General features: G+C 52.6%; 2 protein-coding genes and 2 non-coding genes across 4 annotated transcripts; 3 read left to right on the forward strand and 1 right to left on the reverse strand.

Annotated features, from left to right (window-relative positions):
* The first annotated feature begins 286 nt into the window (after positions 1 to 286).
* Positions 287 to 358, forward strand: TRNAP-AGG (transfer RNA proline (anticodon AGG)). The gene has a single exon. It is a non-coding gene; the product is annotated as a tRNA-Pro (tRNA).
* Positions 359 to 1,411: 1,053 nt separating this feature from the next.
* TRNAP-UGG (transfer RNA proline (anticodon UGG)) lies at positions 1,412 to 1,483 on the reverse strand. The gene has a single exon. It is a non-coding gene; the product is annotated as a tRNA-Pro (tRNA).
* A 730-nt stretch (positions 1,484 to 2,213) lies between these two features.
* Positions 2,214 to 7,311, forward strand: COPS9 (COP9 signalosome subunit 9). Its single transcript, XM_078607130.1, has 3 exons — positions 2,214 to 2,472; positions 5,064 to 5,136; positions 6,371 to 7,311. Exons 1-3 carry the CDS (start codon positions 2,404 to 2,406, stop codon positions 6,406 to 6,408), a joined length of 180 nt encoding a protein of 59 aa, XP_078463256.1. The 5' UTR covers positions 2,214 to 2,403; the 3' UTR covers positions 6,409 to 7,311.
* Positions 7,312 to 12,046: 4,735 nt separating this feature from the next.
* On the forward strand, positions 12,047 to 22,975 carry LOC144727891 (uncharacterized). Its single transcript, XM_078607030.1, has 7 exons — positions 12,047 to 12,536; positions 14,878 to 14,977; positions 18,263 to 18,325; positions 20,115 to 20,134; positions 20,515 to 20,572; positions 21,474 to 21,601; positions 22,697 to 22,975. The coding sequence occupies exons 1-7, from the start codon at positions 12,261 to 12,263 to the stop codon at positions 22,973 to 22,975; spliced, it is 924 nt and encodes a 307-aa protein (XP_078463156.1). The 5' UTR covers positions 12,047 to 12,260.
* Positions 22,976 to 25,789: the final 2,814 nt, after the last annotated feature.

Here is a 25,789-nt window from a genome sequence, read left to right on the forward strand (position 1 = left end):
CATGCATTGCCTTTGTGTGCTGGTCACAAAAGCAAAGTGTATGTGGGGGGTGTATATTTTGCTGTCTTTTCTTGGATTTTCTGTTTGCATATCGTCACATAGTCACTTTAAGATGTTTTCTTGTTCATGATTTTTGTTTGTTGCGGTCGCACCCGATTCAACAGCCGAATGGCTCACAGGGCTATACCAAACATATGAAAACTAAAACCGAAATGAAAAACAATATTTCAGTTGTCGAGATTGGGCGCCCTGTTAAGTGGCTGCGTGGCGGTGCGTTGGTATGAGCGGCTCGTTGGTCTAGGGGTATGATTCTCGCTTAGGGTGCGAGAGGTCCCGGGTTCAAATCCCGGACGAGCCCAGATTTTTTATTTTATCTTAGCGAACAACTTCAACCGTGTTCCACCCGCAGTGTTCTCTCCACACGTTGCTGTGGTTATTTTTGTATTATTGTGTGTGTAACCTAAACGACATTTACAACATTGAGCACTGCATTCAAATGGTTAGATTTGTGTGTTGCTGCTTGGAGACGTGCAGTCGTAGTTGATGGTGGCAGGGGGCGCGGTGGGGGTGGTGGGGGGGGCTCTCGCGTGCCGCCACGTGGTCACTGCGCGCCAGTGACTCGCAAAGCGAAGTGACAAAGCAAATCATTTAAATTTCGATGTAAAGCTTTCGTGACTGCAGGGATTCATCTTCTTGGTTCTTTCGGTAAAGTCACGTAGAATGGAAATAATAAAATAATAAAAATAAAACATAATAAAATAATTCTCACGACGTTTCGACAGACTTGTTCTTCACCTGAGGACGGCTGCTTGCGTTGTGGCCGAAACGTCGTGAGATTTTATTATGTTTTATTTTAATTATTTTATTATTTCTCTTCTACGTGACTTTACCGAAAGAACCAAGAAGATTTTAATGTTATTTTTCAAGGTAAGGCGCACGGAGCTGTTTTTCACAAAAGGCTCATCATCACGTGGAAATGTAGCGCAGATAAAATTCTCTCAACGCGTGTTGTGTCTAAATGTGGAGGGAGAAACCGGAGGGAGAAAAATCCACGACATCACGGAGAGAGAGAGAACGTGCACATTCCAAATACACAGCAGCAGGCGTCAGGGTCGGGATCGAACCCCACGACGACCTCCTCCATACCAGGCGAGGTAGTTAATATCGCGCCTCGAGTCCCCACACTTTACCCCACCACACGCGGACCTGCCAATGGGACGGACACATTGTGGCTTTACCCATCACTGAGTGGACTGAAGGGGGAGGTGACGGCAAAACAGCAAAAGCACGTGCTTGTTGTTTCAATAGCCACATCGGAAACGTCAATGCCAACCGGCGACTTTTGGCAGGTTGCCCGAACATGTTTTATTTACTTATCAATCGGTGATTAAAAAAAATAAAATAAAAATCTGGGCTCGTCCGGGATTTGAACCCGGGACCTCTCGCACCCAAAGCGAGAATCATACCCCTAGACCAACGAGCCGCTCATGCAGGAGCTCGGCATAATTCACCACTTAACCTCACCAAGCAGGGCACCGTGTTCAGATCGCGTTGGTTATAATCAATAAGTCGAGTCAAATGCGACGCGGTGATGTGACATCAACTTTAATTTATTGTTCTCTTTGCTTCGTCCGGTTTTCTCTTGAGCCCGACTCCTTTCTTCGTCATTGGCCTGGAGCGTGACGTCACGCAAGAAGGACGAGATGTCCGATGACGTCACAACACGCAAGATGACGTCATTTTCCACCGTCTAGTGCTGGGAACGTTTGCTGGACGACGTCATCCCGCGTGTCTGTGTGTTGTCTGTCCGCGTGCCTTGGTGCACCTGGCCTGGCACGTTGCGCCGTGGTGACGTCACCACCACTCTGTTGTTGTTGTTGGAGCAGTGGCGCAGTGAGTGGATGATGAGCGCCCTGTTCACGGCTCACGTGATGACGTCATGTCCTCCGCAGGTACATCGACATCATCTATGCGTTTGTAGAATCGATTCGGACAACTTGGGTATATATTATTAATCGAATCGTCTCTCGGTCTCATACAATACGAATGGATTGATCCCGAATCGCAGTCGCCTTTCTTCAGTGCGGTGCTAACCACTGCGCCACCGCTCCCCACAGCTCCCCACAGCTCCCCCTTATCGATTTAACCCCCTCCCCACGCCCAGCACACCGCGGGAATCGAACACAGCGTGAGGAATTGACGCGCATAGAGTCGAATCGCACAACGTAATCGATTCCATCGTCACCAACACGGTCCTCTCTCGCCAGGCCCCCGAGTGAGGATTGCAGCGATTAAACAACAACATCAACAACAACAAAAACAACAACATCAACAACATCATCGTTATCGTCGTGCTACTCACCATCGTTGTTGCCGTCGCCCCCGTCGCTCGGCGCGTCCGCGATGAAGCCGTCCGTGGTGGTGGACGAGATGTTCCCGGAGGGCGCGGGGCCCTACGTGGACCTGGACGAGGTGACGAGGCCCCGCCGGAGCCGGGCTCTCTCCACTGCTCGATGGGGCTACGGCATCGCCGCCGCCGTCGTCGTTGTTGTTAATGTTGTTGTTGTTAATGTTGTTGTTGAGCTTTGTGTGCGCGGCTCGCACGCAGTTCGCCATTCGCGCCCTGTGTCCGTGACGTCGGTGACAGACTCGGATAGTGCGGGGCCTGTAGCATAAAGGGGCCCTGAATAAATAAAAAACACGCAAATATTAAAACACAAATGTTTAACTTGCTTGGTAAAGTAATTGTATGTTTTCATTTGCTATACAGCCAGATAATACGGCAAATTGCTCACCTTAAACACCCGGTCGTTCGTTCAAGTTGAAGGCGGTATAGTCCTAGAGTAATAGAGCAAGTGCAGTATCACTGAACCGGAATTGATAGCTGGAAAGCGTTTAACGCGGGGCCCTTGAAAGTGCGGGGCCCGTAGCTACATGTGTAGTAGCTGCATGTGTAGTAGCTGCATGTGTAGTAGCTGCATGTGTAGTAGCTGCATGTGTTGTAGCTGCATGTGTTGTAGTAGCTGCATGTGTAGTAGCTGCATGTGTAGTAGCTGCATGTGTTGTAGCTGCATGTGTTGTAGTAGCTACATGTGTTGTAGCTGCATGTGTAGTAGCTGCATGTGTTGTAGCTGCATGTGTTGTAGCTGCATGTGTAGTAGCTGCATGTGTAGTAGCTGCATGTGTTGTAGCTGCATGTGTAGTAGCTGCATGTGTAGTAGCTGCATGTGTAGTAGCTGCATGTGTAGTAGCTGCATGTGTAGTAGCTACATGTGTAGTAGCTACATGTGTTGTAGCTGCATGTGTAGTAGCTGCATGTGTAGTAGCTGCATGTGTAGTAGCTACATGTGTTGTAGCTGCATGTGTTGTAGCTGCATGTGTAGTAGCTGCATGTGTAGTAGCTGCATGTGTAGTAGCTGCATGTGTAGTAGCTGCATGTGTAGTAGCTGCATGTGTAGTAGCTGCATGTGTTGTAGCTGCATGTGTTGTAGCTGCATGTGTAGTAGCTGCATGTGTAGTAGCTACATGTGTAGTAGCTACATGTGTAGTAGCTGCATGTGTAGTAGCTGCATGTGTAGTAGCTGCATGTGTAGTAGCTGCATGTGTTGTAGCTGCATGTGTAGTAGCTGCATGTGTAGTAGCTGCATGTGTTGTAGCTGCATGTGTTGTAGCTGCATGTGTAGTAGCTGCATGTGTTGTAGCTGCATGTGTAGTAGCTGCATGTGTAGTAGCTGCATGTGTTGTAGCTGCATGTGTAGTAGCTGCATGTGTAGTAGCTGCATGTGTTGTAGCTGCATGTGTTGTAGTAGCTACATGTGTTGTAGCTGCATGTGTAGTAGCTGCATGTGTAGTAGCTGCATGTGTAGTAGCTGTATGTGTTGTAGCTGCATGTGTAGTAGCTGCATGTGTAGTAGCTGCATGTGTTGTAGCTGCATGTGTTGTAGCTGCATGTGTAGTAGCTGCACGTGTAGTAGCTGCACGTGTAGTAGCTGCACGTGTAGTAGCTACACGTGTTGTAGCTGCACGTGTAGTAGCTGCATGTGTAGTAGCTGCATGTGTAGTAGCTGCATGTGTAGTAGCTGCATGTGTAGTAGCTACATGTGTCAATATCTGTATATCTATATCCGAGCAACCGCAAGTTATTTTCATTATTTCATATTTGCGTTGGCTAGGTCATGTAGCCCATATCCACAGCCACCACATGTCCCGAGCACCTGTTTGACCGGATCGAGGGGGCTAAACGTGGCGTGGAACTTGCTAGAGAAGAGATGGAGTGATGCGGTACAAAAAAAGATCTGAGTGGACTTGTCGATGACCTGTACCAGCGGTGTCAAGATCGGCCTCTGTGGAAGAGGCTCGTGAAGGACGCTGCTGGGCAGTCGAAGGCAGTCGCCCTCAAACAACAACAGGCAGAGGAGCGACGCTCGCAATAACGAGCGGAGCGCCGTGCGGCTAAAACGCGGCAAGTTGGCACAGTAGGGGGCACAGGTGGTGCATATGCCAGCCATCTCAGTCGGTCAACCCATGGCACCTGGGTCTGTTCCGTGACCTACCAGGGGGTCTTCGACATTTCTTGTACCCTCAAAGTGCACCTAGCTTGGCAAACGTGCTGTCCTGACGTCGCCGCCACTTAGTGGCGATCGGCAGTTGTATCTGTATGAGTTTCTGTGTGTGTCTATGTGTCTATGTGTGTGTCTATGTGTGTGTCTATGTGTGTGTCTGTGTGTGTGTATCTGGGTGGGGAGCGGTAGTGTAGTGGTTAGCGTGCTGCTCCACAAACCCGACGCCCCGGGCTCGATTCCTGCTCAAGGTCAACACCAGTGACGATTGTCTGAACTGGTCCTGGGCCTCCCCTAGGTGGACTCAGCATCTGATGCTGTGTGTAAACATCGCCACTAGGAAGACAAAGGCGGCCAGGCGTGGTGCTGGCCACCCACCCCCTCGTGTGCCATGCCGGCCTTCATAGGTGCTCGCTAACAGCACTCGTCTCCACAGTCTGTTAAGGCTGTACGGGGGATCTTTGTCCGGTACAAATCTCCGTGTGTCTCTGTGTGTGAGAGAAGGCAGGAGGCAGCAGTGGGCTGCTCATGGACCTGGCAGCCAATGAGAAGGCGGTTCACAACGACTTCTACAATGGTCAGTGCCCTCTTCAACCGGGCGGTGGTGGATGTTGCTGCACGTGGCCTCTGATCCAGCACTGTGGAGGCAGCGAGAGTTGGTGGCGTGTTATAAGTTGAAATTAGGGGCAATTCATTTAGTACGTACGCAAAAATCTGTCGAAACTTGACCCCTCCCCTCCTCCCTGTACGCACACGGACTTTTTACCCCCCCCCTCCTGCCCAAATCCGATAGAACGGCCGATATTTAATCCACGCAGAAACGATCAAGGATTAATAATATTAACGTGTTTAAGCAAACAGATAGTCCACCGCCGGCTGCATTAAAGAATTAAGTTGTGTACCTTGGTCACTTATTTTGCTGAGCTGCGTGATAGCTGCAGTCAGGGGCACGGTGGCATACAAGTGACACCTCTCCCACAGTCCCACGTCTCCCGGCAGGACTTGTTGTCTGACAGCTGGAGACACTGAACTGTGGCTCATTTGAAGGCCAAAATAAATTATTATCAAGGCTTCACCCCCCCTCGTTTCCTATGCGTACATTTTCAGTAGACCCCCCATATGCAAGCGTACGCATTTGGGTTAACCCCCCCTCCCCCCTCCATGCGTATGTACTAAATGGATGGCCCCTTACAGTCGTATTATTATCTGCACCCTCACCACTCGCCGCACCCGCCTACCACCACACACTCCCCACGCTCTTCACAACCCCACACACTCACAGCACACACTCCTCACAAACCACACACTCACCACACACTCAACACAAAACTCACCACACACTCAACACAAAACTCACCACACACTCAACACAAAACTCACCAAACACGACACTCACACTGCACTCTTCTCATCCACACTTGCTGCTCACCACACACTTGCCACACACTCCCCGCATACCACTCCAAACACTTGCCACACACAACATTCACTGCGCACTCTTCTCACTCACCGCACGCTCTGTGGCTCGTGCATATGCGACGCTAGAGCCTCGTATCTCTGAACATGTGCGGCCCACTTGTCAATCCACTGCTGAATGAGGTGCCTGTCTCCCACGCTGTGTCGGTCAGGGGAGCTATTTGACCGCACTTCAGACCAGTCGGTGCCAGGTGGTGAAATGGGGGGGGGGGAGCCCCGGACTGCTTCGGATATCGCTCACCACTGTCCATAGCTCCACTGTCGCCGAGTTGGTGAGCGCAGTGCGCCTCCCCGCACGCTCCACCCGCTCCGATTGTTTCTCTTTCTGTCGCCAGATTTCGATGATCTCTTTGACGATGACGACGTCCAGTGAGGAAGCTCCTACCACCCAGGAGCCGCCGGCCAATCGGAACGCGACTTGCACAGCCATGCCACGCCCACTCCCAGCTCGGCTCCACCCCCCAACCTCCCCTGCTGATGATGTCGTGACGCGTGATGTCGGCTTGGAACGTGGCGTTTCCGCTAATTAAAGATTTCCATAATAGAGGTTTTTTTTGGGTTAGATTACGTAAATATATGTGTCGTTAAAACTCGCCACCACCCGACAGCCAACTAGTAAGGGGTTGTCACGTAAACAGAACGTGCCAATTCAGGCGTCGCCTGATGAAGCTGGTTGTAATTACTGGTGAAACGTCGTACTCAGATTGTAAATGTTGTGGCTTGGCTCTCCAACACACCGGTTAGTGCTGTACTAATAACGAATTGGCCACGTTCTGTTTACGTGACAACCCCTTACTAGTTGGCTGTGTCGGGTGGTGGCGGGTTTTAACGACACATTTATACATTTACGCGATCTACCCCAAAAAAACCCTCTTATGGATATTGGTCGCGAAAGCCGACGTGTTAAACTAAATATTTCCACGCTTTGCAAAGCGGTACAGAACCCATGCGTGCGCATGGTTTTTCTTGTATCCGTACCTTACCCGCTTTTCCTCCCCCCATGTCCCCTGGGTGATCGAGAGTGGACTGCAGATGCCACTTTTTTCCACACTCGGAACTTTGTTCTGTTCCTCTTTACGGGTGGGAGGGGGGGGGAGGTTCTGAACTCGAGGCCCAAGCAGTTCCTCTGTCAATATGAATGTGTTCCGCTCCCCTTGTTCCTGACTAGTGGCTTGTTTGTTCGGAACAGGCAACCCTGGTGTGGTTTTCGTTGTGATGATGCGGCAAGTTTCATTGATAACCGTGGCAAACTGTACAAATACAATTCGGATTTGTTGAGCGTGTTAAGTACAACTAATGTTGTGAGAAAGACGACCTTGCCTGTGTGCGCAAGCTGGCAGACGAATGGATTGCTGGATGGACAGACAGACGAAGAGTTGGATAAGGCTAATAGATGGACAGACGCACAAATAGGATGGGTAGATGTGGTGGGAGGTTACAATTGACGGATGAGAAAGACGCGCGAAGCGACGGGGGACGGCCGAGCACACCGACGAGAGGACAAGACGGCCAGAGGAACAGAGGGGAAGAGGCACGTGGATTGACAGGACGGACAAAGGGACACACACTCCCCTGGCTGGCGATTGGGGGGCTGCCCGCTCCTGCGCTGGAGGGGGGGGCAGCCCGCTTCTGCGCTGGGGGGGGGGTGGAGGACGCGCACCACTCGCCGAGACCCGATCCCCCGGACTCGAGGCACGGCCTGCTAAGTTTAGCTCCGCACCTGTGTTTGTGGCAACCGCTCCCACAGTTGCCATGCGTGCAGAGAGCACACGAGCGTGCACACGGGCACACGCGCGGTCACCCGCACGGGCACACGCACGGGCACACGCACGGGCACACGAGCACACACGGGCACACGCATGGGCACGCGCGCGGGCACACAAACGCGTAAATTCGCACAGACGCATGCGCACACGCGGCCACGCGCTTGCACACAGTCCTAAAGACAAAAGGCAGATCCCCCGAAAAGCCTTTAACGGGCTGTTGTGGCAAGTGCTGTTAGCGAGTAGCACCTACGAAGGCCGACATGGCACACAAGGTGGTGTGGTGACTGGCAAGTCGGCCGGCCGCCTTTGTCTCCCTACTGGCAAGGATTACACACTGCACCAGATACTGATTTGAGGCCGAGTCGACCTAGGGGAAGCCCAGGACCGTTTGAGATAATCGCCACTGGTGTCGGCCGTGAACGGGATTTGAACTCGCTCGCCCGGTTGGCATTGCAGTGTGCTAATCCCTGCACTAATCGCACAAACACAATCACACTGTCACGTGCAATTACATGTGCACACCACTCTTCCACATGCACTTCCACATGTTTGTTAACTTAAAAATTCAGTACGCGAACGACCCCATCATCATCATCATTGGGATGTTTGGCCAATACAGTACCATACTCTTTGGTTCTTTCGGTAAAGTCACGTCGGTATAAAATAAATCACGACGTTTCGGGCGCAACACAAGCGTACGTCATCAGGTGCTTGTGTTGCGCCCGAAACGTCGTGATTTATTTTCTACCTACGTGACTTTACCGAAAGAACCAGAATATGGATTCTGCAGTCACGAAAGCTTCAAATCAAGATTCAATACAGTACCGGTTACATTGCATTTCCTTTAGATCTGGGAGAAAACTGTGGAACCCAGAGAAAACCCATGCAGAACAAGGGGGAAAACATTTTTTTAATATAAACAATGTATTCGCAGTCTTGTATGTTGAACTTCTTTCACACCGTACGTAGCCAACCGTGTTCATCGGAGTTTCGGGGGAAGGACAACTAAACACAAAAGGCAGTTCTAAAAAAATAAAACAATTGTTTTCAATCTACATTTAAACGTGCAGAGCTCCAGTAGTTTACGAACTCCGCGTGCATCCATCGACCAAATCGTCTTCGAGTATGCTGGAGTGTTCGGCTCCAGTGCGTTATTGCCGCTCGCGAGTTTACTCCTCGCAGTAAGGGAATGGTTCATTCAGGTGGTCAGATGAATTTGGCTAGTGCACGCGATTGGGTCCCATGGTGAGGGCATTGATATCGTCGGCACCTGTCTGGGTGGAGATGTTATTGAGTCGGCTGTGGCCTTCAGGGGAGAGGGGCGGGGGGGTAGAAGGGGGCGAGGGGTGGGGTTTCGTGGGTGGATCTGCGAGAAACGTTTTTGCTGTCACAGTGCCGGTGATGATGCTGCTGCTGCTGCTGGCCATTGTGAACCACGGTTTTAAGTCAATATTTAGATGCATCAAGTGAGAGCGCAAGAGACTAGCATGATACTTTTTTTCGGTAAAGTCACGTAGGTGAAAAAATCAACGTAGCGTTGTCCCCACCTGAAGAAGGACGTTTGTGTTGCGCCCGAAACGTCGTGATTTAATTTAGTTTTCGTTTATTTTTTCACCTACGTGACTTTACCGAAAAAAATAACCAAAGAGTATGGATTCCTTGCAGTCACGAAAGCTTCAAATCTAGACTAGCATGAGTCATTCGCAAACGTGACCTCAGCATTAGTCTTGTCAGTAGGGGACGATGATTATGTACTGTGTTGTCATTTAATAATTTGCGGGTAATTTTCGAATTGGGCAAAGTTTGACCCTGACGCCGGCACACAAGGTCCTCTTCTTGCAAATGACGGCAGGGGATGTTTCACGTTGACTGTGAAGCAGGCGGCGCGTAGTATCATTGCGGTGATGGCACACCGCAGTGATAACCAGGGCAGCCGCTGGATGCGATCCGCGGACTTCTGGAACAAGCGGCGAACGCGCTCCTGTCAGCCAATGTCACGACCCTTGAAAAGTTAAAGAAATTATTTGGCGATGCTGCTGCTGTTGGCAGTGGTGCAGCTTTAAAATAAAACAAAAATACAATAGGCGACTTAGAGTAGTAGGTTTTTACCCTTTAAACTGGTACAAAAACTGATACCTTTATACAAGGCATCATGTTTGCAATAACCACAACATAAGCAGTCACAATGCAAACAAAAAGGAACAACTCTGATGATGATAATGATATGCACTGTCCTTGAAGTTGATTGGTCCACACCCGAGACAGCTTTTCTTAGTACCAGTTTAAAGGGTTAAAACCTACTACAATGTTTTGCCACTGGTAAAGGAGATGTATCATAAGTACAATAGGCGACGTTTTGGGCAATGACCCTTCATAAAACATACAATTTATTTTTAGTATGTGCTAAGAGAACGTCACCTGCGGAGGCGGCACGATGCATTCATGTCGTGCATGTGCTCGGTGAATGTTGAATCGTAGGACCGTGAGAGATGGCCCATGGCGTGGATAGCATCCATCCATCAGTGGCTAGATCGTGACTTTGGCCGATTCATCAGAGCGGCTCTCCGCCTCCATGGGAACTCCGGCTCGTGTCCCGACGCTGGAAATCAACTCGGAGCATCGCTAACAGGTGCAGCCACGGCGGTGATAAATGAGGAGGAGGAGGGGCGGGGAGCTGCAGTGAAGGGAGGAGGGAAGGTCGAGGAGGATGGAAGAGGAGGCTTAGGAGGAGCAGGGATGAGGATGAGGAGGGGTGATGAGAGGGGTTCGAGAGGAGGTAGGGGAGGAGGTTGATGCTGGAGAAGATGGAGGAGGGTTAAAGGATGAGGCTGTAGAGGAGAGAATGAGGTAGAGGGTTGAGGCTGTGGGAGAGGATGGAGGAGGGTTGATGGGTGAGGAGGGAGGAGTCGGGTGGTGTTGAAGGATGAAGCGGGGGAGGAGGGATGGGGCTGCAGAGAGGTGGATGTCCCAGGAGCTGGGGGCTCTGTTCCCCGTCGCAGCTCGGGTTCTCGCGCTGTGGATGGCGACAGCTGCCGTCGTGAAGGCCTCGCGCGGGACACGCGGTGCGGCTCGCGCGGCCTCCCGGCACACTGCGGTTCCAGAAACCCCGGACGCACGCGCACACACACACACACCTCCGTGTGTCGCCAGTGTGTTTCTCTTTTGTGTATGCGGAGAGTGGTGGCGCAGTGGTTAGCGCGCTGCACTACGAACCCGGCGACCCGAGCTCGATTCCCACTCACGGTTCAATATCGAAACGGTCCTGGACCTCCCCGAGGTCAACTCAGCCTCAAACTGAGTACGGTATTTGCTGTGGTGTGTAAACATCAGAACTGGGGAGACAAAGGCGGCCGGTCGTGGGGCTATTTTCACCACCATATTGTTAGTGTTCACTAACAGAACTTGTCCCACCAGTGTAGGCTACACGGATGATCTTTGTCTCAATATCGTATGCGTCTAAGTGGAATACACGGGGGTAACTCATCATTATCAACACGTCGCCATGATCATAATAAAGTACGCATCTTTATAATAATCAACAACCAGTTATAATCACAATGAAGAATTGTCAATCATAATCCGTTATCGATGAATCAATAATTGTAATCTGCAATTAGCCATCACCAATATATATTTGTATATCCGACCAGGATGGCTCAACCCATCATATTTCCGGGATCGATAAAACAAATACCACTTTATTGAAATTCAACAGCAGTTCTATGATAATACTTGCCCCCGCCATAGGAACGTGGAATCTACCACTGGCTCAGGGCTGTAAACAGGAGGTGAGAACCGCCTCACTTCTCATTTGAGCTCGAAATCACTGCGATTCTAATCTTGGTAACGGCGAAGATTATCAGTAAGTCACCAATCGTTATCTTAACATTTGCAATAATCAATGAACGATGCCCACAATCACGAGTGCAATATTACCGTAATCCTCCCAAAAACATCAAAAACATGTTTGTTGATTTCACACATAATAAAAAGTCATATAAATAACCAATCATAATTATCATCAATAATTACGTGCATCATTCTATCTCTCTGGTCTCTCTTATCAATGTGCTACAAAGAAGGGCCATTGCCTGAAACGTCGCGAAATGTTAAGCCATTATTCGAATAACTGGTTGGGTTTTCCGTTATCGCCTGGGTGGGCGGGGGCACGCCAGGGGGCGTGGTCTAAGTATTGGGGGGCGGAGTCTAAGCATTAGGGGGCGGAGTCTAAGCCGTAGGGGGCGGAGTCTAAGTCTTAGGGGGCGTAGCCTGTGCCTTAGCCCCGCCCCCTCGCACCAAGAGCGCGGAGAGCGGAGCCCGAAAGCGGCTCCCGGAGTGTTTCGCGAAAACTTTGGACAATAAACTTTCAACATTCGCCAGTCAAGCGCGGGCGAAGGCGAGAAAGCCCCAATCAAACCCGCCCTCCTCTGCGATGCATTAGCCCGTCCGCGCGTTCCCAATGGCTGTAGACCCCGCGGACCGCCTCGCCGTGGGTAGGCCCGAGTCGGGACCACGAAGCTCGCCTAGAATCCGCGGCGCGGAAGGTGCGCCGAGCCCCGGCGACGAGGGACGGAGGAGAGGGTTCGGCGCGGGACTCCCGGGGCTGCCGCTACTTCTGCTGCTGTTGCTGCTGCTGCTGCTCGTGGTCGCGTACGTGGACGTGAGGCTCCGCCTGGAGGCGCTGGAGAGGCGCTGCGTGGCTGTGGCGGAGCGAGGAGGAGGAGGCTGGGTGCAGGTGGGGTGTAGTGGTGTGTGTGTGGTTGGCACGTGTGTGCGTGTACGCGCGTTCGTGTGTGTGTGTGCGTTCATGAAAGTCTGTGAAGGCTATTCCGGGGATCTTTGCTGCTGCTGTTGTGTTTGTTGACCTTTGAGTCGACATGAGCAGAACGTGCACGTGCGTGTTTACGTTTGTGGGCACGTGTTTGGGAGCGGTGGCGCAGCGGTTAGCGCGCTACGCTGCAAACCCGGCAACCTAAGTTCGTCCCCCGCTCAACGGCCAACACCGGTGACGAATGATCAGAACCAGTCCTGGGCCTCGACTAGGTCGACTCGGCCTTAATTGAGTACCTGGTGCGATGTGTAAAACGTCGCAACTAGTAGGACTAAGGCGAACGGGGGTGGTGCTGGTCACCCACCCCCTCGCGTGCTGTGTCCAGCCTTCATATGTGCTCGATAACAACACTTTAAGCCAACAGTCTGCTAAGGCTATACGGGGGTGGGTGGGGGGGTCTTTGTCTCGTGTTCTATATGTGTGTGTGTGAACACGTGGGGAGTCGTGGCGCAGTTGTTAGCGCACTGCGCTGTAAACCCGGATGACCCGAATTCGATTCTCGCTCAGAGCCAGGATCGCTGACGAATATCTGCAGTGCTTTGCTCGTGACTTTTCCAAATGTATTTCCCAATTGTGCAATCGGCGTCGGTCATTAGATTAAGAATCCATACGGAACCCTCGCAGAGAAGTGCATCACCCCAGAGCGGCCCACGGAAGAAGACATCACAGAACTACATCCGAGATTCTTTCAACCGACCTCTTATCCCCACTAGGGTGCAGCATGTTAATAGACGCCCTGCAATAGAGATGTTTGTTGCGCGACAGTCAAATCAGATTGATTTCAAACTGAAGAGCTGGAATATTAATCTTACGCTTGTATACCTCGGAAGGCGGTGTCTGGTGGCTGTTTTAGCGAAGTTTCATATCGAGATATTGTTGCTGTGTAATGCCATTTGAGTCATTTGCGGTTCGTGTTCAGCATCGGGATGTTTGGCGAATATCAGTCCGCTATGGGATAAAGCCGGAGAATCTGGAGAAAACCCATGCAGAACAGGGGGAGAGGGAACATGCGAACCCCACACAGAAAGGCAGCGCAGTCGGTAATCGAAGCCAGCGACTTTTTGATGTGAGACGTGAGTGCCACCACTTCACAATTGGGGGATCTCCTCAATAAACAACGTTGGCCCAACGTTGGCCTATCATTGGCCTATCAGTTCCAATGGAGTGCCAATGTTGGTTCAATGCTTTAATCGCCGCGGTCTGCCTCTGCAGTCCGCTCTGACAGTGGCGCATTGCTCTTCATTTTATGGCGCTGATAGAAGAACAATGGAGACGACATTTGAGAAACGGTTGAGAGTATATACACAGTACAGTATTTCCTCGTTGTTCACGAACTTGCTATCTGCGATTTTGGCTATCGCGAATCACATCTGTGACTCTATACAACTGCATCGGGAGAGAGGAAAGAAAGTGACGAGAGAGCATGTGATGTGAGAAAGTGATGAGATAAACAGACGAGAAAGTAAGAGAGAACTTCTTGAACCTTTATAAGCATCTGCAGACATTGCGCATACAATATTCGTAGGCCAATATCATCCACGAAATTTACTTTTCATGAGCGTCTCCGGAACGTATCCCTCATGAATAACGAGGGAATTCTATACATAAATATACACACACACACATTGAGGAGTTGTCACCATAGCAGTTTAGTGTTAAAATGCAAAAGACTTGTCAATGGAATTGTACAAACACCCCAATGCAGCAGAAACCCTCCTGAAAAATCACCTTGAGACTGAGCGAGGGTCTTCCTGGGCAAGTATACACGAAAAAAGTCTGCTAGCTTTGGCATGGTGCTCATTATCATTGCTGACCTTGAGCCAATGGCGGGAATTCCACATTTCCCTGTTGGGCCAAGTCCATCACGGGAACACACCCAGGAGCACGACTTCCTGGGAGATGGAGTGATTAAATCAGTTCCTATTACAGATGCAGGATGGATGATCACATTGCAAGAACGTGACATGTGGCGGTGGCTTTGAGGCCCTCATTCAGCAGTGGATTGATCATGACCAACGATATAAAGTCTTTGTGTCGGGCACATAACAATGCACGGATTAAGATCTGTTGCGCTCACGCCTGTGAGCGGGCCCTACATCTCGGCACGTCTGACCCGCAGCTATAAACGTGGCACCTCTGCCCTGTCATAAAGTTACGCAACCCTTGCCCCGTGTGGAACTGGTCGGGCAGTTGTGCCTTCGTAGCAATGGCGCCCTTTTACGTCTGACCTTTGTGCATGCGACAGCAACCTCTGTGGGAGGAGGAGGCGGCGGCGGTGGGCATGCGGGAGAGGAGGGAGGCACCGGGCCGACGGAGGGAGAGGCCTCGCGATAGGAGAAAGAAAGGTGGGTGCGTGTGTGTGTGGGTGCGTGTGTGTGTGGGTGCGTGTGTGTGTGGGTGCGTGTGTGTGTGGGTGCGTGTGTGTGCATGTGTGCGTGTGCGTGCAGCGCGCTAACCGCTGTAGTGTAGCGGTTTGCGCGCTGCGCTACGAACCCAGCGACCCGAGTTCCATACCCGCTCATGGCCAACAACTGTGACGATTGTCTGAACTGGTCCTGGGCCTCCCCTAGGTCGACTCAGCCTCAAATGAGTACCTGGTGGGATGTGTAAACATCGCCACTGGGGAGACAAAGGCGGTCTGGCCACCCATCTTGTGTAACCGTGATCACCTTCGTAGGTGTTATTCACTAACAGCACTTGCCCCTGCAGTCTGTTAAGGCTATATGGGGGATATTTATATTCGTGTTTGTTTGTGGTATGTGTCAATTTGTCTTTGTGTATGCCTCTGGCCAGTTGCACCTATATACCACTCAACAGCCGAGCTAAGAAGGCACCAAGTTGTTTTTTTCCGCTTCAGATGCCGAGCCGTGCCACTGAAGTCGCACGCGACGTGTGACTGAGACGCATGTAGGTGACGACGAGGTGACGCCTCAGTCCTCGCGGTGTCACCGACTCGCGTCACGCACGCTGCACTCGCCCTGCTTGTCCCGGAGCCAGATTCGAATGTCTTGCGACGCCAGCGTATCGCGGTTTCGGTTTCCGGCTCAGCACGGCAAATAGCCAGTGGGTGAAACGACCCGCACCACGAGGACCCCGTGCCGGCTCGGCTCGGATGGAGCCAGTGGAAGAAGGAATATGGGAGACCGTCGCCCTCCCGTGGCAATGGAGGGCGGTGGTGCTACGCTCGCGACAAACGAGCGGAACGCCGGGCGGCCAAAACGCAGCCGCTTGGCACAGTGGGCAGCACAGGTGGTGCGTTCGGCAGACATCCAAGTCAAGCCGTAACACCTGGGTCTGTTCTGTGGCCTTTTATCAGAAGCGAGCCTTCAACGCTTCACGTAGTCTCAAGGGGATCGATCACCTGTGTCTTGGTTTACATGTTGTTTGTGTGTGTTTTCGTGCGTGATTTGTAATGTGTGTGTGTGTCCATCCCTATGTTGTGTGTTTGTATGGAGCAGTAGTAATAATAATCATTCCATCTATTTGCCTTGGAAAGCCTCCACTTAAGCCTTGAGATTCTTTTGGGATGTTTGACTGATTCCATGAATGGGAGTTTGGATCCACGTGGGAGGAAACCGGAGAACCCAGAGACGGCCCGCCAGGCATACGAGGGAGTCGCACGCTCAACGCGTCCGCACAGAAACCCATTGCTGCGCCGCCATCGTTTCCTGTTCGTCTCACACAGCCCAAGCGTACAACGCCTGGCATTGCCTGGCAGCCTCCCACCCGAGCACGAACCAGGCTGCAGCCTGCTCGGCTTGTTAGAGATGTGATGAGGGCATTAGGGGTGAATTGGTCATGTACGTGCTCATGTGCGGCGTGTGTGAGTGAAATGTGTGTTTTGTGTGTCTTGTGTGCGAGTGGTGTGTGTGTGGTCTGTCTATGTGTGGTGTATCTTTGCATGTAGTGTAACTTTGTGTCTGTGTGTGTGAGTGGTCTTAGCGAGTGTGTGTGTGTGCATGGTGCATGTGTGTGCATGGTGCATGTGTGCATGGTGTGTGTGTGAGTTTATGCTGCAAGTGTCGTGTGCGTCATGAGTGTCTACGTGTGTGCACACTGTGTGCAACGTGCACATTGTGCGCGTGTGAATGTGCATGGGAGTGTGTCGCGTGTGTACACTGTGCGTGCGTACACTGTGCGTGCGTACACTGCGCGTGCGAGTGTGAGCACACTCGCACGCGCGGGTAGGATTTCACACATTCCCCACTAAGTGTGCATTAGCGCCTGTTAATTTAGTGAGCTCCTCTCTTTGCATAACGGCTAAAATTAACCCTCGACTCTTGACGAGACGCCAAGTTTCGCGTCGGGCTTTGCACACGCTCGCCAGTTCAATTACAAACACAACGGCTTCTCAATTACTCCCACAATTCTGCATTTTCAGGGCCCATGGATTTTCTCTCCTGCTCTCTCTTTCTGTCTGTCTACGCATTGCTTGCATTTCTTCCAGTTTCTTACCAGTTGTGCTGTCGGCATCGCCCAGAGCTGACGGTTGTCGCACTGCGGCCAAACCGGTGACTTTTGCGATGGTTGTCACGTCGCCATGAAGAATACATTTGGAAACCCTTCGCAGAGCAAATGGCGACCCCCCCCCCCCCCCGCAGAAGCGGTCACTGCAGAGCTACCGCTGAGGTCCCTTCTTCAAGTGACCTCTCCAGTTGACCACACCTCCGATTAGCACGGTTGGCTACGTACGGTGCGAAAGAAGTTCAACATACATACGACTACTATGCTTATTTTACCTGGTAAGACCCACTGAGCCATATAGCTGTTTTTTCAGAAGCCACCTGGCTATATCACAAATGATAGCTCAACGAGAAGTGGCTTATCACGTGGAAATGTACAGCAGCCAAAGACTCTAAATGTGGAGGGAAAATCCGGAGGACTCGGAGATAAATCCGCGCGACCACGGGGAGAACTTGACAACTCCAACTATACACAGCAGGTGTCGGGGTCGTGGTCGAACTCGCATCGTCCTGTGTACCAGGTGCGGTAGTTAACGTCTTGCCACCATGGTACCCACACACAGTCGAGGGAAGCACCTCCCCACCTGCGCTGAATATGACTGTAAATGTCCTCCCATGACGGTCACGTCGATATTTGTGATTTCCAGAGCGATACTTTTGCCAAATTCAGTGGTCACGCTCGTGCCTCACAGTAAAAAGTGCCTCGATTCGATTCCCGACTCGGATGCCAATTCTCCCCCTGGTCCGTGAGGAGTTTGTATCCCTGCAGGCACGAAAACTTTAATTCGAAATTGTGTGGTTGTGTTTTACACGACTTTCTTTTAGTTTCACGTGTTTTCGCGTGTTCTACATTTTTTTTTTCCCTAAAGAATGCTGATTCAGTGGATGTTGGCGACTGTGTGGAGAGTGTGCGTCTGTGGTGCATATATCTTTGTAATGTGAGTGTGTGTTGATTTACGTGTGTGTGTCTGCGATCGTATGTGTGTCTGTGTGAAAGCGTGTGTGTGAGTGTGTGCACGCTAACAACACTTGCCCCAACAGTCGGTCAAGGCTATACGGGGGGGGGGGGGGTCTTTGTCTTTTTGCGTGTGTCTCTGGGGGTTTGTCTCTGGGGGTGCGTCTTCGAGAGAGTGACTGGGGGTGCGTCTCCTTTGTCTTCCCTTCCAGGGCCCCCCGGACCCCCGGGAAGGGACGGGAAAGACGGAATCCCAGGACCTCCCGGCCCAGCAGGTGAGGCAACCGCCGCTGCTGCTGCAGTTGCTGCTGCTGCAGTTGCTGCTGCTGCAGTTGCTGCTACTGCTGCAGTTGCTACTGCTGCAGTTGCTGCTGCTGCAGTTGCTTCTGCTGCTGCAGTTGCTGCTGCAGTTGCTTCTGCTGCTGCAGTTGCTGCTGCAGTTGCTGCTGCTGCAGTTGCTGCTGCTGCAGTTGCTGCTGCTGCAGTTGCTGCTGCAGTTGCTGCTACTGCTGCAGTTGCTACTGCTGCAGTTGCTGCTGCTGCTGCAGTTGCTTCTGCTGCTGCAGTTGCTGCTGCAGTTGCTGCTGCTGCTGCAGTTGCTGCTGCTGCTGCTGCAGTTGCTGCTGCTGCGTTTTTTGACCGCTTCCCTCTGGGCTGTGCCGGCCCAAGGGATGGACCGGTTCCATTCCAGGGCCCCAATCTGCGTCCCCTCGCCCCGCCCCACCACGTGCCGTGAGCCACGAGCAGCGATGGAGAAGCTGCAGTGTGCGGTTACGCGGCGTCTCAGAGTCTGAATCTTTTATTTCGTCTGGAGGAATCTGATGAGCTGTGAAGCTCTTTTTGTTTTGTACACAGACGCCCAGTCGGGGCAGGTCAGTGGCGAGTTAGCACTGTTGGCTGCGTACGGTGCAAAAGAAGTTCAGCATCGATGCGCTGCATGCACACCGCATCGTGTGTACAGCTGCATCGGAACCCGGCCACATCTCAACACGCCGCACAGAAACAGTGGGCGTGCTACATTTGTGGAGGCGGTCAACAGACATGTTAATATTATATGGGTCTCCCTGTGTGAGTCGATGGATCTCTGTACGAGTCTGTGGGTCTCGATCTTTCATTCTCCGTACGAGTCTATGGGTCTCTGCGTCGGTCTATTGATTACTCTAAGTCTGGTATTTGTGTGAGTCTGGGTTTCTGTGCAGGTTAGTACAATGGGGATTTACACAGTGGAGTCTCAAGACGTGCGGGTCATGCGGGTCGTGCCGGGGTGAATTTACCAAAACGTCACCACTTCGGGGTGAATTTACCAAAACGTCACCACTTCTGGCCAGTCGAGTGTTGCCGACCGTGCATCCCCCGCGGCAAGCCCGGGACGAGCACCAAACCCCCAGCTCTCTGCGGGCTTGACCTCTGCTTGACCTCTGCTTGACCTCCCAAATCCGATGGGACCCCGGAGCGTCCGGGCGGCGCGTTATTCCGTGGAGGGATCTCGCGTTGCCCAGAGAAGGCCAACGAGAGCGCAGGGACTGGTGGTGACGGTCGCTGACCCAGTCGCTCCACTGCCTCGTATGCACTGTGTGCGTGTTTGTTGAACTTCTTTCGCACCGTACGTAGCCAACCGTGTTAATCGGAGGTGCGGGGGAAGGACAACAAACTAAACTACAATAGCAGTTCTAAAGAACTGGGTTTTTAATCTAGATTTAAGTGCTTGGCTCCAATGGCTTCCTAATATCGAAAGGAAGTGCATTCCAGACGGCCGCAGACGCGCATCTGACATCACGCGACGCAGTTGACCGTCTTTGTTCGATGGTTAGCCAGAAGCTGCGGCAGTGAGGATGATGTTTTATGCTCCTCGACGGGATCAGCTAGGTGTAGCGAGGTGTTGCGAGGTATTGCAACGTATTGCAACGTATTGCAAGGTGTTGCAACGTATTGCAAGGCGTTGCGAGGTGTTGCACCGCCTCGGCGCTGTGTCGTCGACCGTAGGCGGACGCCGCCGTCGCTCGACGTGCCGCTGCTTCCCGCGTCGTGTCTCCTGACGCTCGTGTTGTCTTTGTGTGTCCGCAGGCTCGCCCGGATCGTGTGATGTGAGTACACGGCCGTGTTTTTTACACCCCCCCCCACCCCCCCCTTGTGTTGTTGGATCTTCCACCGCGATCAGGAATGGGAAACGTTTCCCCGTTATGGTTCTCTTGCCGCGAATTCCGTGTCCTGGTTTTCGTTTTTTTTTCCCAGAATGCCTTTTTTGTTATGGTGACTGAAGTCCCACAATGGCACGTTCTCGTTGCGGGTGTTCCACAATACGATTGTCGTGTTCCTAGTTTACAGTTCCGTCATCTCTGTGGGGGTGGTGGTTGTGATTGAGGAGGTGACGTGGTGGTGGTGGTTGAGGAGGTGACGTGGTGGTGGTGGCGGTGGTGGTTGAGGAGGTGAGAGTGACTGTGGCCCCCTCCCCCCTCTCTCTCAGGACATGGTCAAGGTGGCCCATGTGCCCGGCATTGATGCCATCGTCAGCGTGGAGAAGGGTAAGTAGCGGGTGGGGTGACCGCACGCGTGTACCTCGTCGCACGGTCAGCGAGGTGGGACCCGAACACAAGGGTGTGCGTGTGTCTGTGTGTGTGTACCGTGGTGCGTGTACCGTGGTGTGTGTACTGTGGTGTGTGTGTGTACCGTGGTGTGTGTGTGTACCGTGGTGCGTGTACCGTGGTGGGTGCGTGTACCGTGGTGTGTGTGTGTACCGTGGTGCGTGTACCGTGGTGTGTGTGTGTACCGTGGTGTGTGTGTGTACCGTGGTGCGTGTACCGTGGTGTGTGTGTGTACCGTGGTGTGTGCGTGTACCGTGGTGTGTGCGTGTACCGTGGTGTGTGCGTGTACCGTGGTGTGTGCGTGTACCGTGGTGTGTGCGTGTAGCGTGGTGTGTGCGTGTAGCGTGGTGTGTGCGTGTACCGTGGTGTGTGTGTGTACCGTGGTGTGTGTGTGTACCGTGGTGTGTGTGTGTACCGTGGTGTGTGCAGCGTGGTGTGTGTGTGTAGCGTGGTGTGTGTGTGTACCGTGGTGTGTGTGTGTACCGTGGTGTGTGTGTGTACCGTGGTGTGCGCGTGTACCGTGGTGTGCGCGTGTACCGTGGTGTGCGCGTGTACCGTGGTGTGCGCGTGTACCGTGGTGTGCGCGTGTACCGTGGTGTGCGCGTGTACCGTGGTGTGCGCGTGTACCGTGGTGTGCGCGTGTACCGTGGTGTGCGCGTGTACCGTGGTGTGCGCGTGTACCGTGGTGTGCGCGTGTACCGTGGTGTGTGCGTGTACCGTGGTGTGTGCGTGTACCGTGGTGTGTGCGTGTACCGTGGTGTGTGCGTGTACCGTGGTGAGTGTGTGTGCCACGCTGTGTGTATGGTGCTAACGTGAGTGTGTGTGCCGTGGTGTGCGTGAGATCTTAAAGGGGGTGTGCTCTCGGACTGGGACAGGGAGCGCCTCCTCCTCTCCCCCGGCGCGTTTCGCCTCCTGCGCTCTGGCGAGCTGGAGGTGCTCATGCCCGGCCTCTACTTTATCTACAGCCAGGTACTCGCATCTCCACATCAACTCGGGAACACCCCGCAGGGCTAAAACTATGAACAAAAACTTTTTTTAATTTTACTAGGTAAGGGCCGCTGAGCTGTACAGCTCTTATTTCTGAAGCGAAGTGGCTTATCGTGTGGACATTTACAGCAACCAAATACTCTTAAACGCATGTTTGATTCGAAATGTGGGTGGAAAAACCAGAGCACCCGGATAAAAATCCATGCAACCACGGATGGAGAGACACGCAAACTCCTAAACAACAGCAGGCATCGTCAGGGTCGAGATCGAAACCACGACCTCCTGTATACCAGGCGAGGTAGTTAACATCTCTTAGCCACCGTGAGGATCTGTGTACACCTAGGCTGGACTACAGCATGGCATTGGCACGGTTGAAACTTGATGCTTCGTCTGGTTTTACAGGAGATCGTGGGTTCCATCCAGACCCTGACGCCTGTTGTATATTTGGTCACGTGGATTTTTCTCCAGGTCCCCCGGTTTTTCCCTCCACGTTTAGAATCAACGTGCGTTTAGAGTATTTGGCTGCTGTACATTTCCACGTGATAAGCCACTTCATTGAGTTATCATTTGTGGCCAAGTGATTTCTGAAAATTAGCTACATAGCTCAGTGGGCCTTACCTGCTAAAATAAAACTCGTTTATTTTCTTGGTTCTTTCGGTAAAGTCACGTAGAAGGGAAATAATAAAATAATAAAAATAAAACATAATAAAATAATTCTCACCACGTTTCGGGCACAACGCAAGCAGCCGTCCACAGGTGAAGAACAGGTCTGTCGGAAAGACAGCGTCTGGTTTCAGACGCTGTCTTTCCAACAGACCTGTGGCCGAAACGTCGTGAGAATTATGTTATCATGTTTTATTTTTATTATTTTATTATTTCCCTTCTACGTGACTTTACCAAAAGAACCAAGAAGATGAATCCCTGCAGTCACGAAAGCTTTAAATCGAAAAAAAACTAGTTTAGTTTTTTTGAGTTGCTAAAACATTAAAGCAAGCGGCAAAGCCTTGCCCCCCCCAACCTCCCCCCCCCTTGTCCCCCCTTTCCTCCCTCACCCTCTCACCCCCCCGCCCCCACCAGGTGTTCTACCGGAACTTCTCTGACGTAACGGGCCACGTGTTGGTGCTGAACGGTCGCGAGGAATTCCTGCAGTGTTCGCTCAGCGCCGGCGTCGGCCTGGGGGGCTCGGGGGGGGGCTCTGGGGGGGGCGGAGGGGGGTTCGGCACGTGCCACGCGGCGTGCGTGCGAGCCCTGCGCGCCGGCGACCGGCTGGCGCTGACGGCGCTCTACCCGCGCACGCACATCACCTCTCACCCGCGCGCCACCTTCATGGGCGCCGTGCGCCTCGGGGCCGGGTAGCGCCAGCGGTGGGTGGGGGGGGTGGGGGGGGAGGGGGGGGGTGGGGGGGGGGGCCGGTGATTCCGTGAAGGAGCGGTGGCGGAGCAGTTAGCGCGCCGCGCTGTGAAAGCGGTGAACCCGAGTTCGAATGTCGGTCGCGGCCGGCAACGGTGGCGAATGTTTGAGCCGGTCTTGGGCTGGCCTCCCCTAGGTCGACTCGGCCTTGAATGCCTGCCAGGTGCGGTGTGTGAACATCAACACTGGGGAGACAAAGGCGGCCGTGCATGGTGCTGGCCACTCACCCACTCGCATGCCATGCCGGCCTTGATAGGGTGCTGGCTAACGGCACTTGCCAACAGCCTGGTAAGGCTTTACGGGGGGGGGGGGGGTCTTTGTCATGTCTTTCTGAGATCTCAGTCCGTGTGTGTCTTTCGAGCCCTGTGTGTGACTGCACTACGATCCTGGACACCTTGGTTCGATTCCTGACCACGGCTGACACGAGTGGCAAAGTGGTATCGGAACCTTCTCCTGTGCCTCCTCGAGGTTGACTTTAGCTTTAAATGAGTACCTGGTGCGCTTTGCAAACATGTGCACTGGGCAGAAACTTTGGTGGCCGGCTGTGGGGCTTGCCCCGGGTCGTGTTGACAGGTGCTCGCTAACAGCACTCGCCCCGGCGCTCTGTGGAGGCTCCACGGGGAGACCTTTTGTCTCTCGCTGTGTTCCAGTGCGTTTTGTGAAAAGTGCCTTTGGCTGACCACCAAATGCCTTGTCTCCAAGATTCCTGCGAATCGCCACGGGTCGGCTTGAATCATGAAGTGTGGTGAAGGGGGTTTCGAGTGCTGCTTTGAGAGGGCTGAAGATAACCTCTTCCACGCTTGCGCTCACATGGAGGGGTGTGTTTGCGCTGTGTGTCGCTCTCCAATGAAAACAGTTACGCTTCCCCCTACTGGCCAAATGGGATGGCAGCCTCCAATCAGCTTGCAGGTGGAGGTCACATGACTACGAAAGGTTCCAGTCTGTTCTGTAACAACGTTGTAGTTGCATTCCTGAAGAACACCGCGTTATGGAAAAATCGCGTCCTCGTATATAATGTCGAGTAAAGCACAGTCCGCGATAAAACGTGAGGTGCGTCCGCAGGCTGAACAAAGACTGGGGCACGTGGGTAGCATCGAGAAGCATCCAGCAGCATCCCAGAGCCTCGTGCGATGATGCTACGCCGAGGCAGACCGCACGTCCGCTTATCCCACTCGGTCGCGTTATATCCAAATCGCATCCGCACTATAAACAAAAACGTGTTCCCCAATGCATATATCGCATTGTATCTAAATTTGCGTTTTGAAAAAACACGGAGCGTTAGAGGAGGACGGAGCGCAATCTCCGGACCGGTGGTGGGCAATCCGGACAAGTCGGTGGGGGGGGGGGGTGGGCGGGGGGCCACGTGGGTACGACCCCTCCGTCAACTTCGGTAGGCCCCGGGCTTCACTCTGTGCTCGGTGCGCTCACCGTCACCCCACGCATCACCGTAGACACACCTAGACCAGGTCGTGTTTTTGGGGTTAGATCTCGTAAATATCAATGTGTCGTCTAACCCGCCACACCGCCCGACACCGCCAATGTGAGTGAGGTTTTGTTCACGCGAACAAAACATTGCAATGTGTTACGACTTGGCCACGCACCGCTGCGTGTGCGTTGGCAAGAGTAAGCCCACAGCATTTACAGTTCGAGTTCTGTGACGTGTCGCCGGAATTGTGAAGAAAGTCTTCCTGTTTCTGCTCTTGGTGATGTTAACATTGCCGTGGGAGCCTCTTCAGGTGCGAAGACCCGGCAACATCAACATGCTCCACGGGGTCGCATCGTTACCCAACCATTGCCCCAAGTCGACCCAACGGCAGTGTGTCGCACTCCCCAACGATCTCTCGTCTTCTTACCGCTGCGCCGCCGTCCGGCGCGTTCGCGGCTTGTTACCGCGCCGCTGCCGTCGTCGTCATCGTCTTCCGGGGAACGATGTCCGACGTTTCGCTCCGCGTGCTCGGAGCAGCGTGCGTAGCGAAACGCCAGCTGACTCGCAGAATTGTTGATCGGATGCGATTGGTTGCTCGACAAGTCCGGGGCAGTGGAATAGGGGGGAGGGGGGGGTGCTTGTTGTGAAGTTTATGAACTTGATGCCAACTGATTTAGAAGCGAGTTGTGTTTTTTTTTTTAAGTATTTTCATCACCGCCGCTATCATCATCACCACCACCACAGTCATCACCGCCGCTATCATCACCTCCGCTATTATCACCACCACAACCATCACCACCACAACCATCACCACCACAACCATCACCACTATCTCGACCATCACCACAATTATCGCCACCACAATCATCACCGCTAACATCACCACCATCATCACCATCTCGACCATCACCATTACCGTTAACCACACACTACTTGTAGCAAAATTCAGACTTGCTGCCTTGCAAAAGGTTTCTCTTTGGTGTTTGAACATTTTAACACCGGTTTTATTTCCAGAAAAGGATGGTGGCAAAAAGCTCCCAGTGTATTGCGTATTTCACAAGCATGCAGTTGTGTCAATGGCCGAGTCCTGTTTAGGCCCCAGATGCGGAATGAGAGAAGTGGTCTCTGGGCACTCCTGACATCGACCCCAAACTCGTAACCATGAGCTCAAACCTTGAGCCATAACCTCCAACCCTAACACTAACCAGTAAAAACCCCCTTCGCCCCAAACAGCTAAACCAAACGTATACATGATAACTACAAAACGTTGAACCTAAACCGTGATTCCAGACTCACCCTTAACCTCAAACATATAACCTGGAATCCTGACCCCT

This window comes from Lampetra planeri, chromosome 27 (assembly GCF_965212315.1).
Source record: "Lampetra planeri chromosome 27, kcLamPlan1.2.h2, whole genome shotgun sequence".
NCBI classification, from domain to species: domain Eukaryota; kingdom Metazoa; phylum Chordata; class Hyperoartia; order Petromyzontiformes; family Petromyzontidae; genus Lampetra; species Lampetra planeri.

What these genes read in the sequence shown, in the direction of transcription:
- COPS9 (XM_078607130.1), top strand. Translation starts at nt 2,404, where the DNA reads ATGAAGCCGTCCGTGGTGGTGGACGAGATGTTCCCGGAGGGCGCGGGG. An exon ending in CCTACGTGGACCTGGACGAG is followed by an intron (nt 2,473 to 5,063) that starts GTGACGAGGCCC and finishes GTGTGAGAGAAG; the next exon opens with GCAGGAGGCAGCAGTGGGCT. An exon ending in TCACAACGACTTCTACAATG is followed by an intron (nt 5,137 to 6,370) that starts GTCAGTGCCCTC and finishes TTCTGTCGCCAG; the next exon opens with ATTTCGATGATCTCTTTGAC.
- LOC144727891 (XM_078607030.1), top strand. Translation starts at nt 12,261, where the DNA reads ATGGCTGTAGACCCCGCGGACCGCCTCGCCGTGGGTAGGCCCGAGTCG. An exon ending in CATCGTCAGCGTGGAGAAGG is followed by an intron (nt 20,573 to 21,473) that starts GTAAGTAGCGGG and finishes GGTGTGCGTGAG; the next exon opens with ATCTTAAAGGGGGTGTGCTC. An exon ending in TCTACTTTATCTACAGCCAG is followed by an intron (nt 21,602 to 22,696) that starts GTACTCGCATCT and finishes CGCCCCCACCAG; the next exon opens with GTGTTCTACCGGAACTTCTC.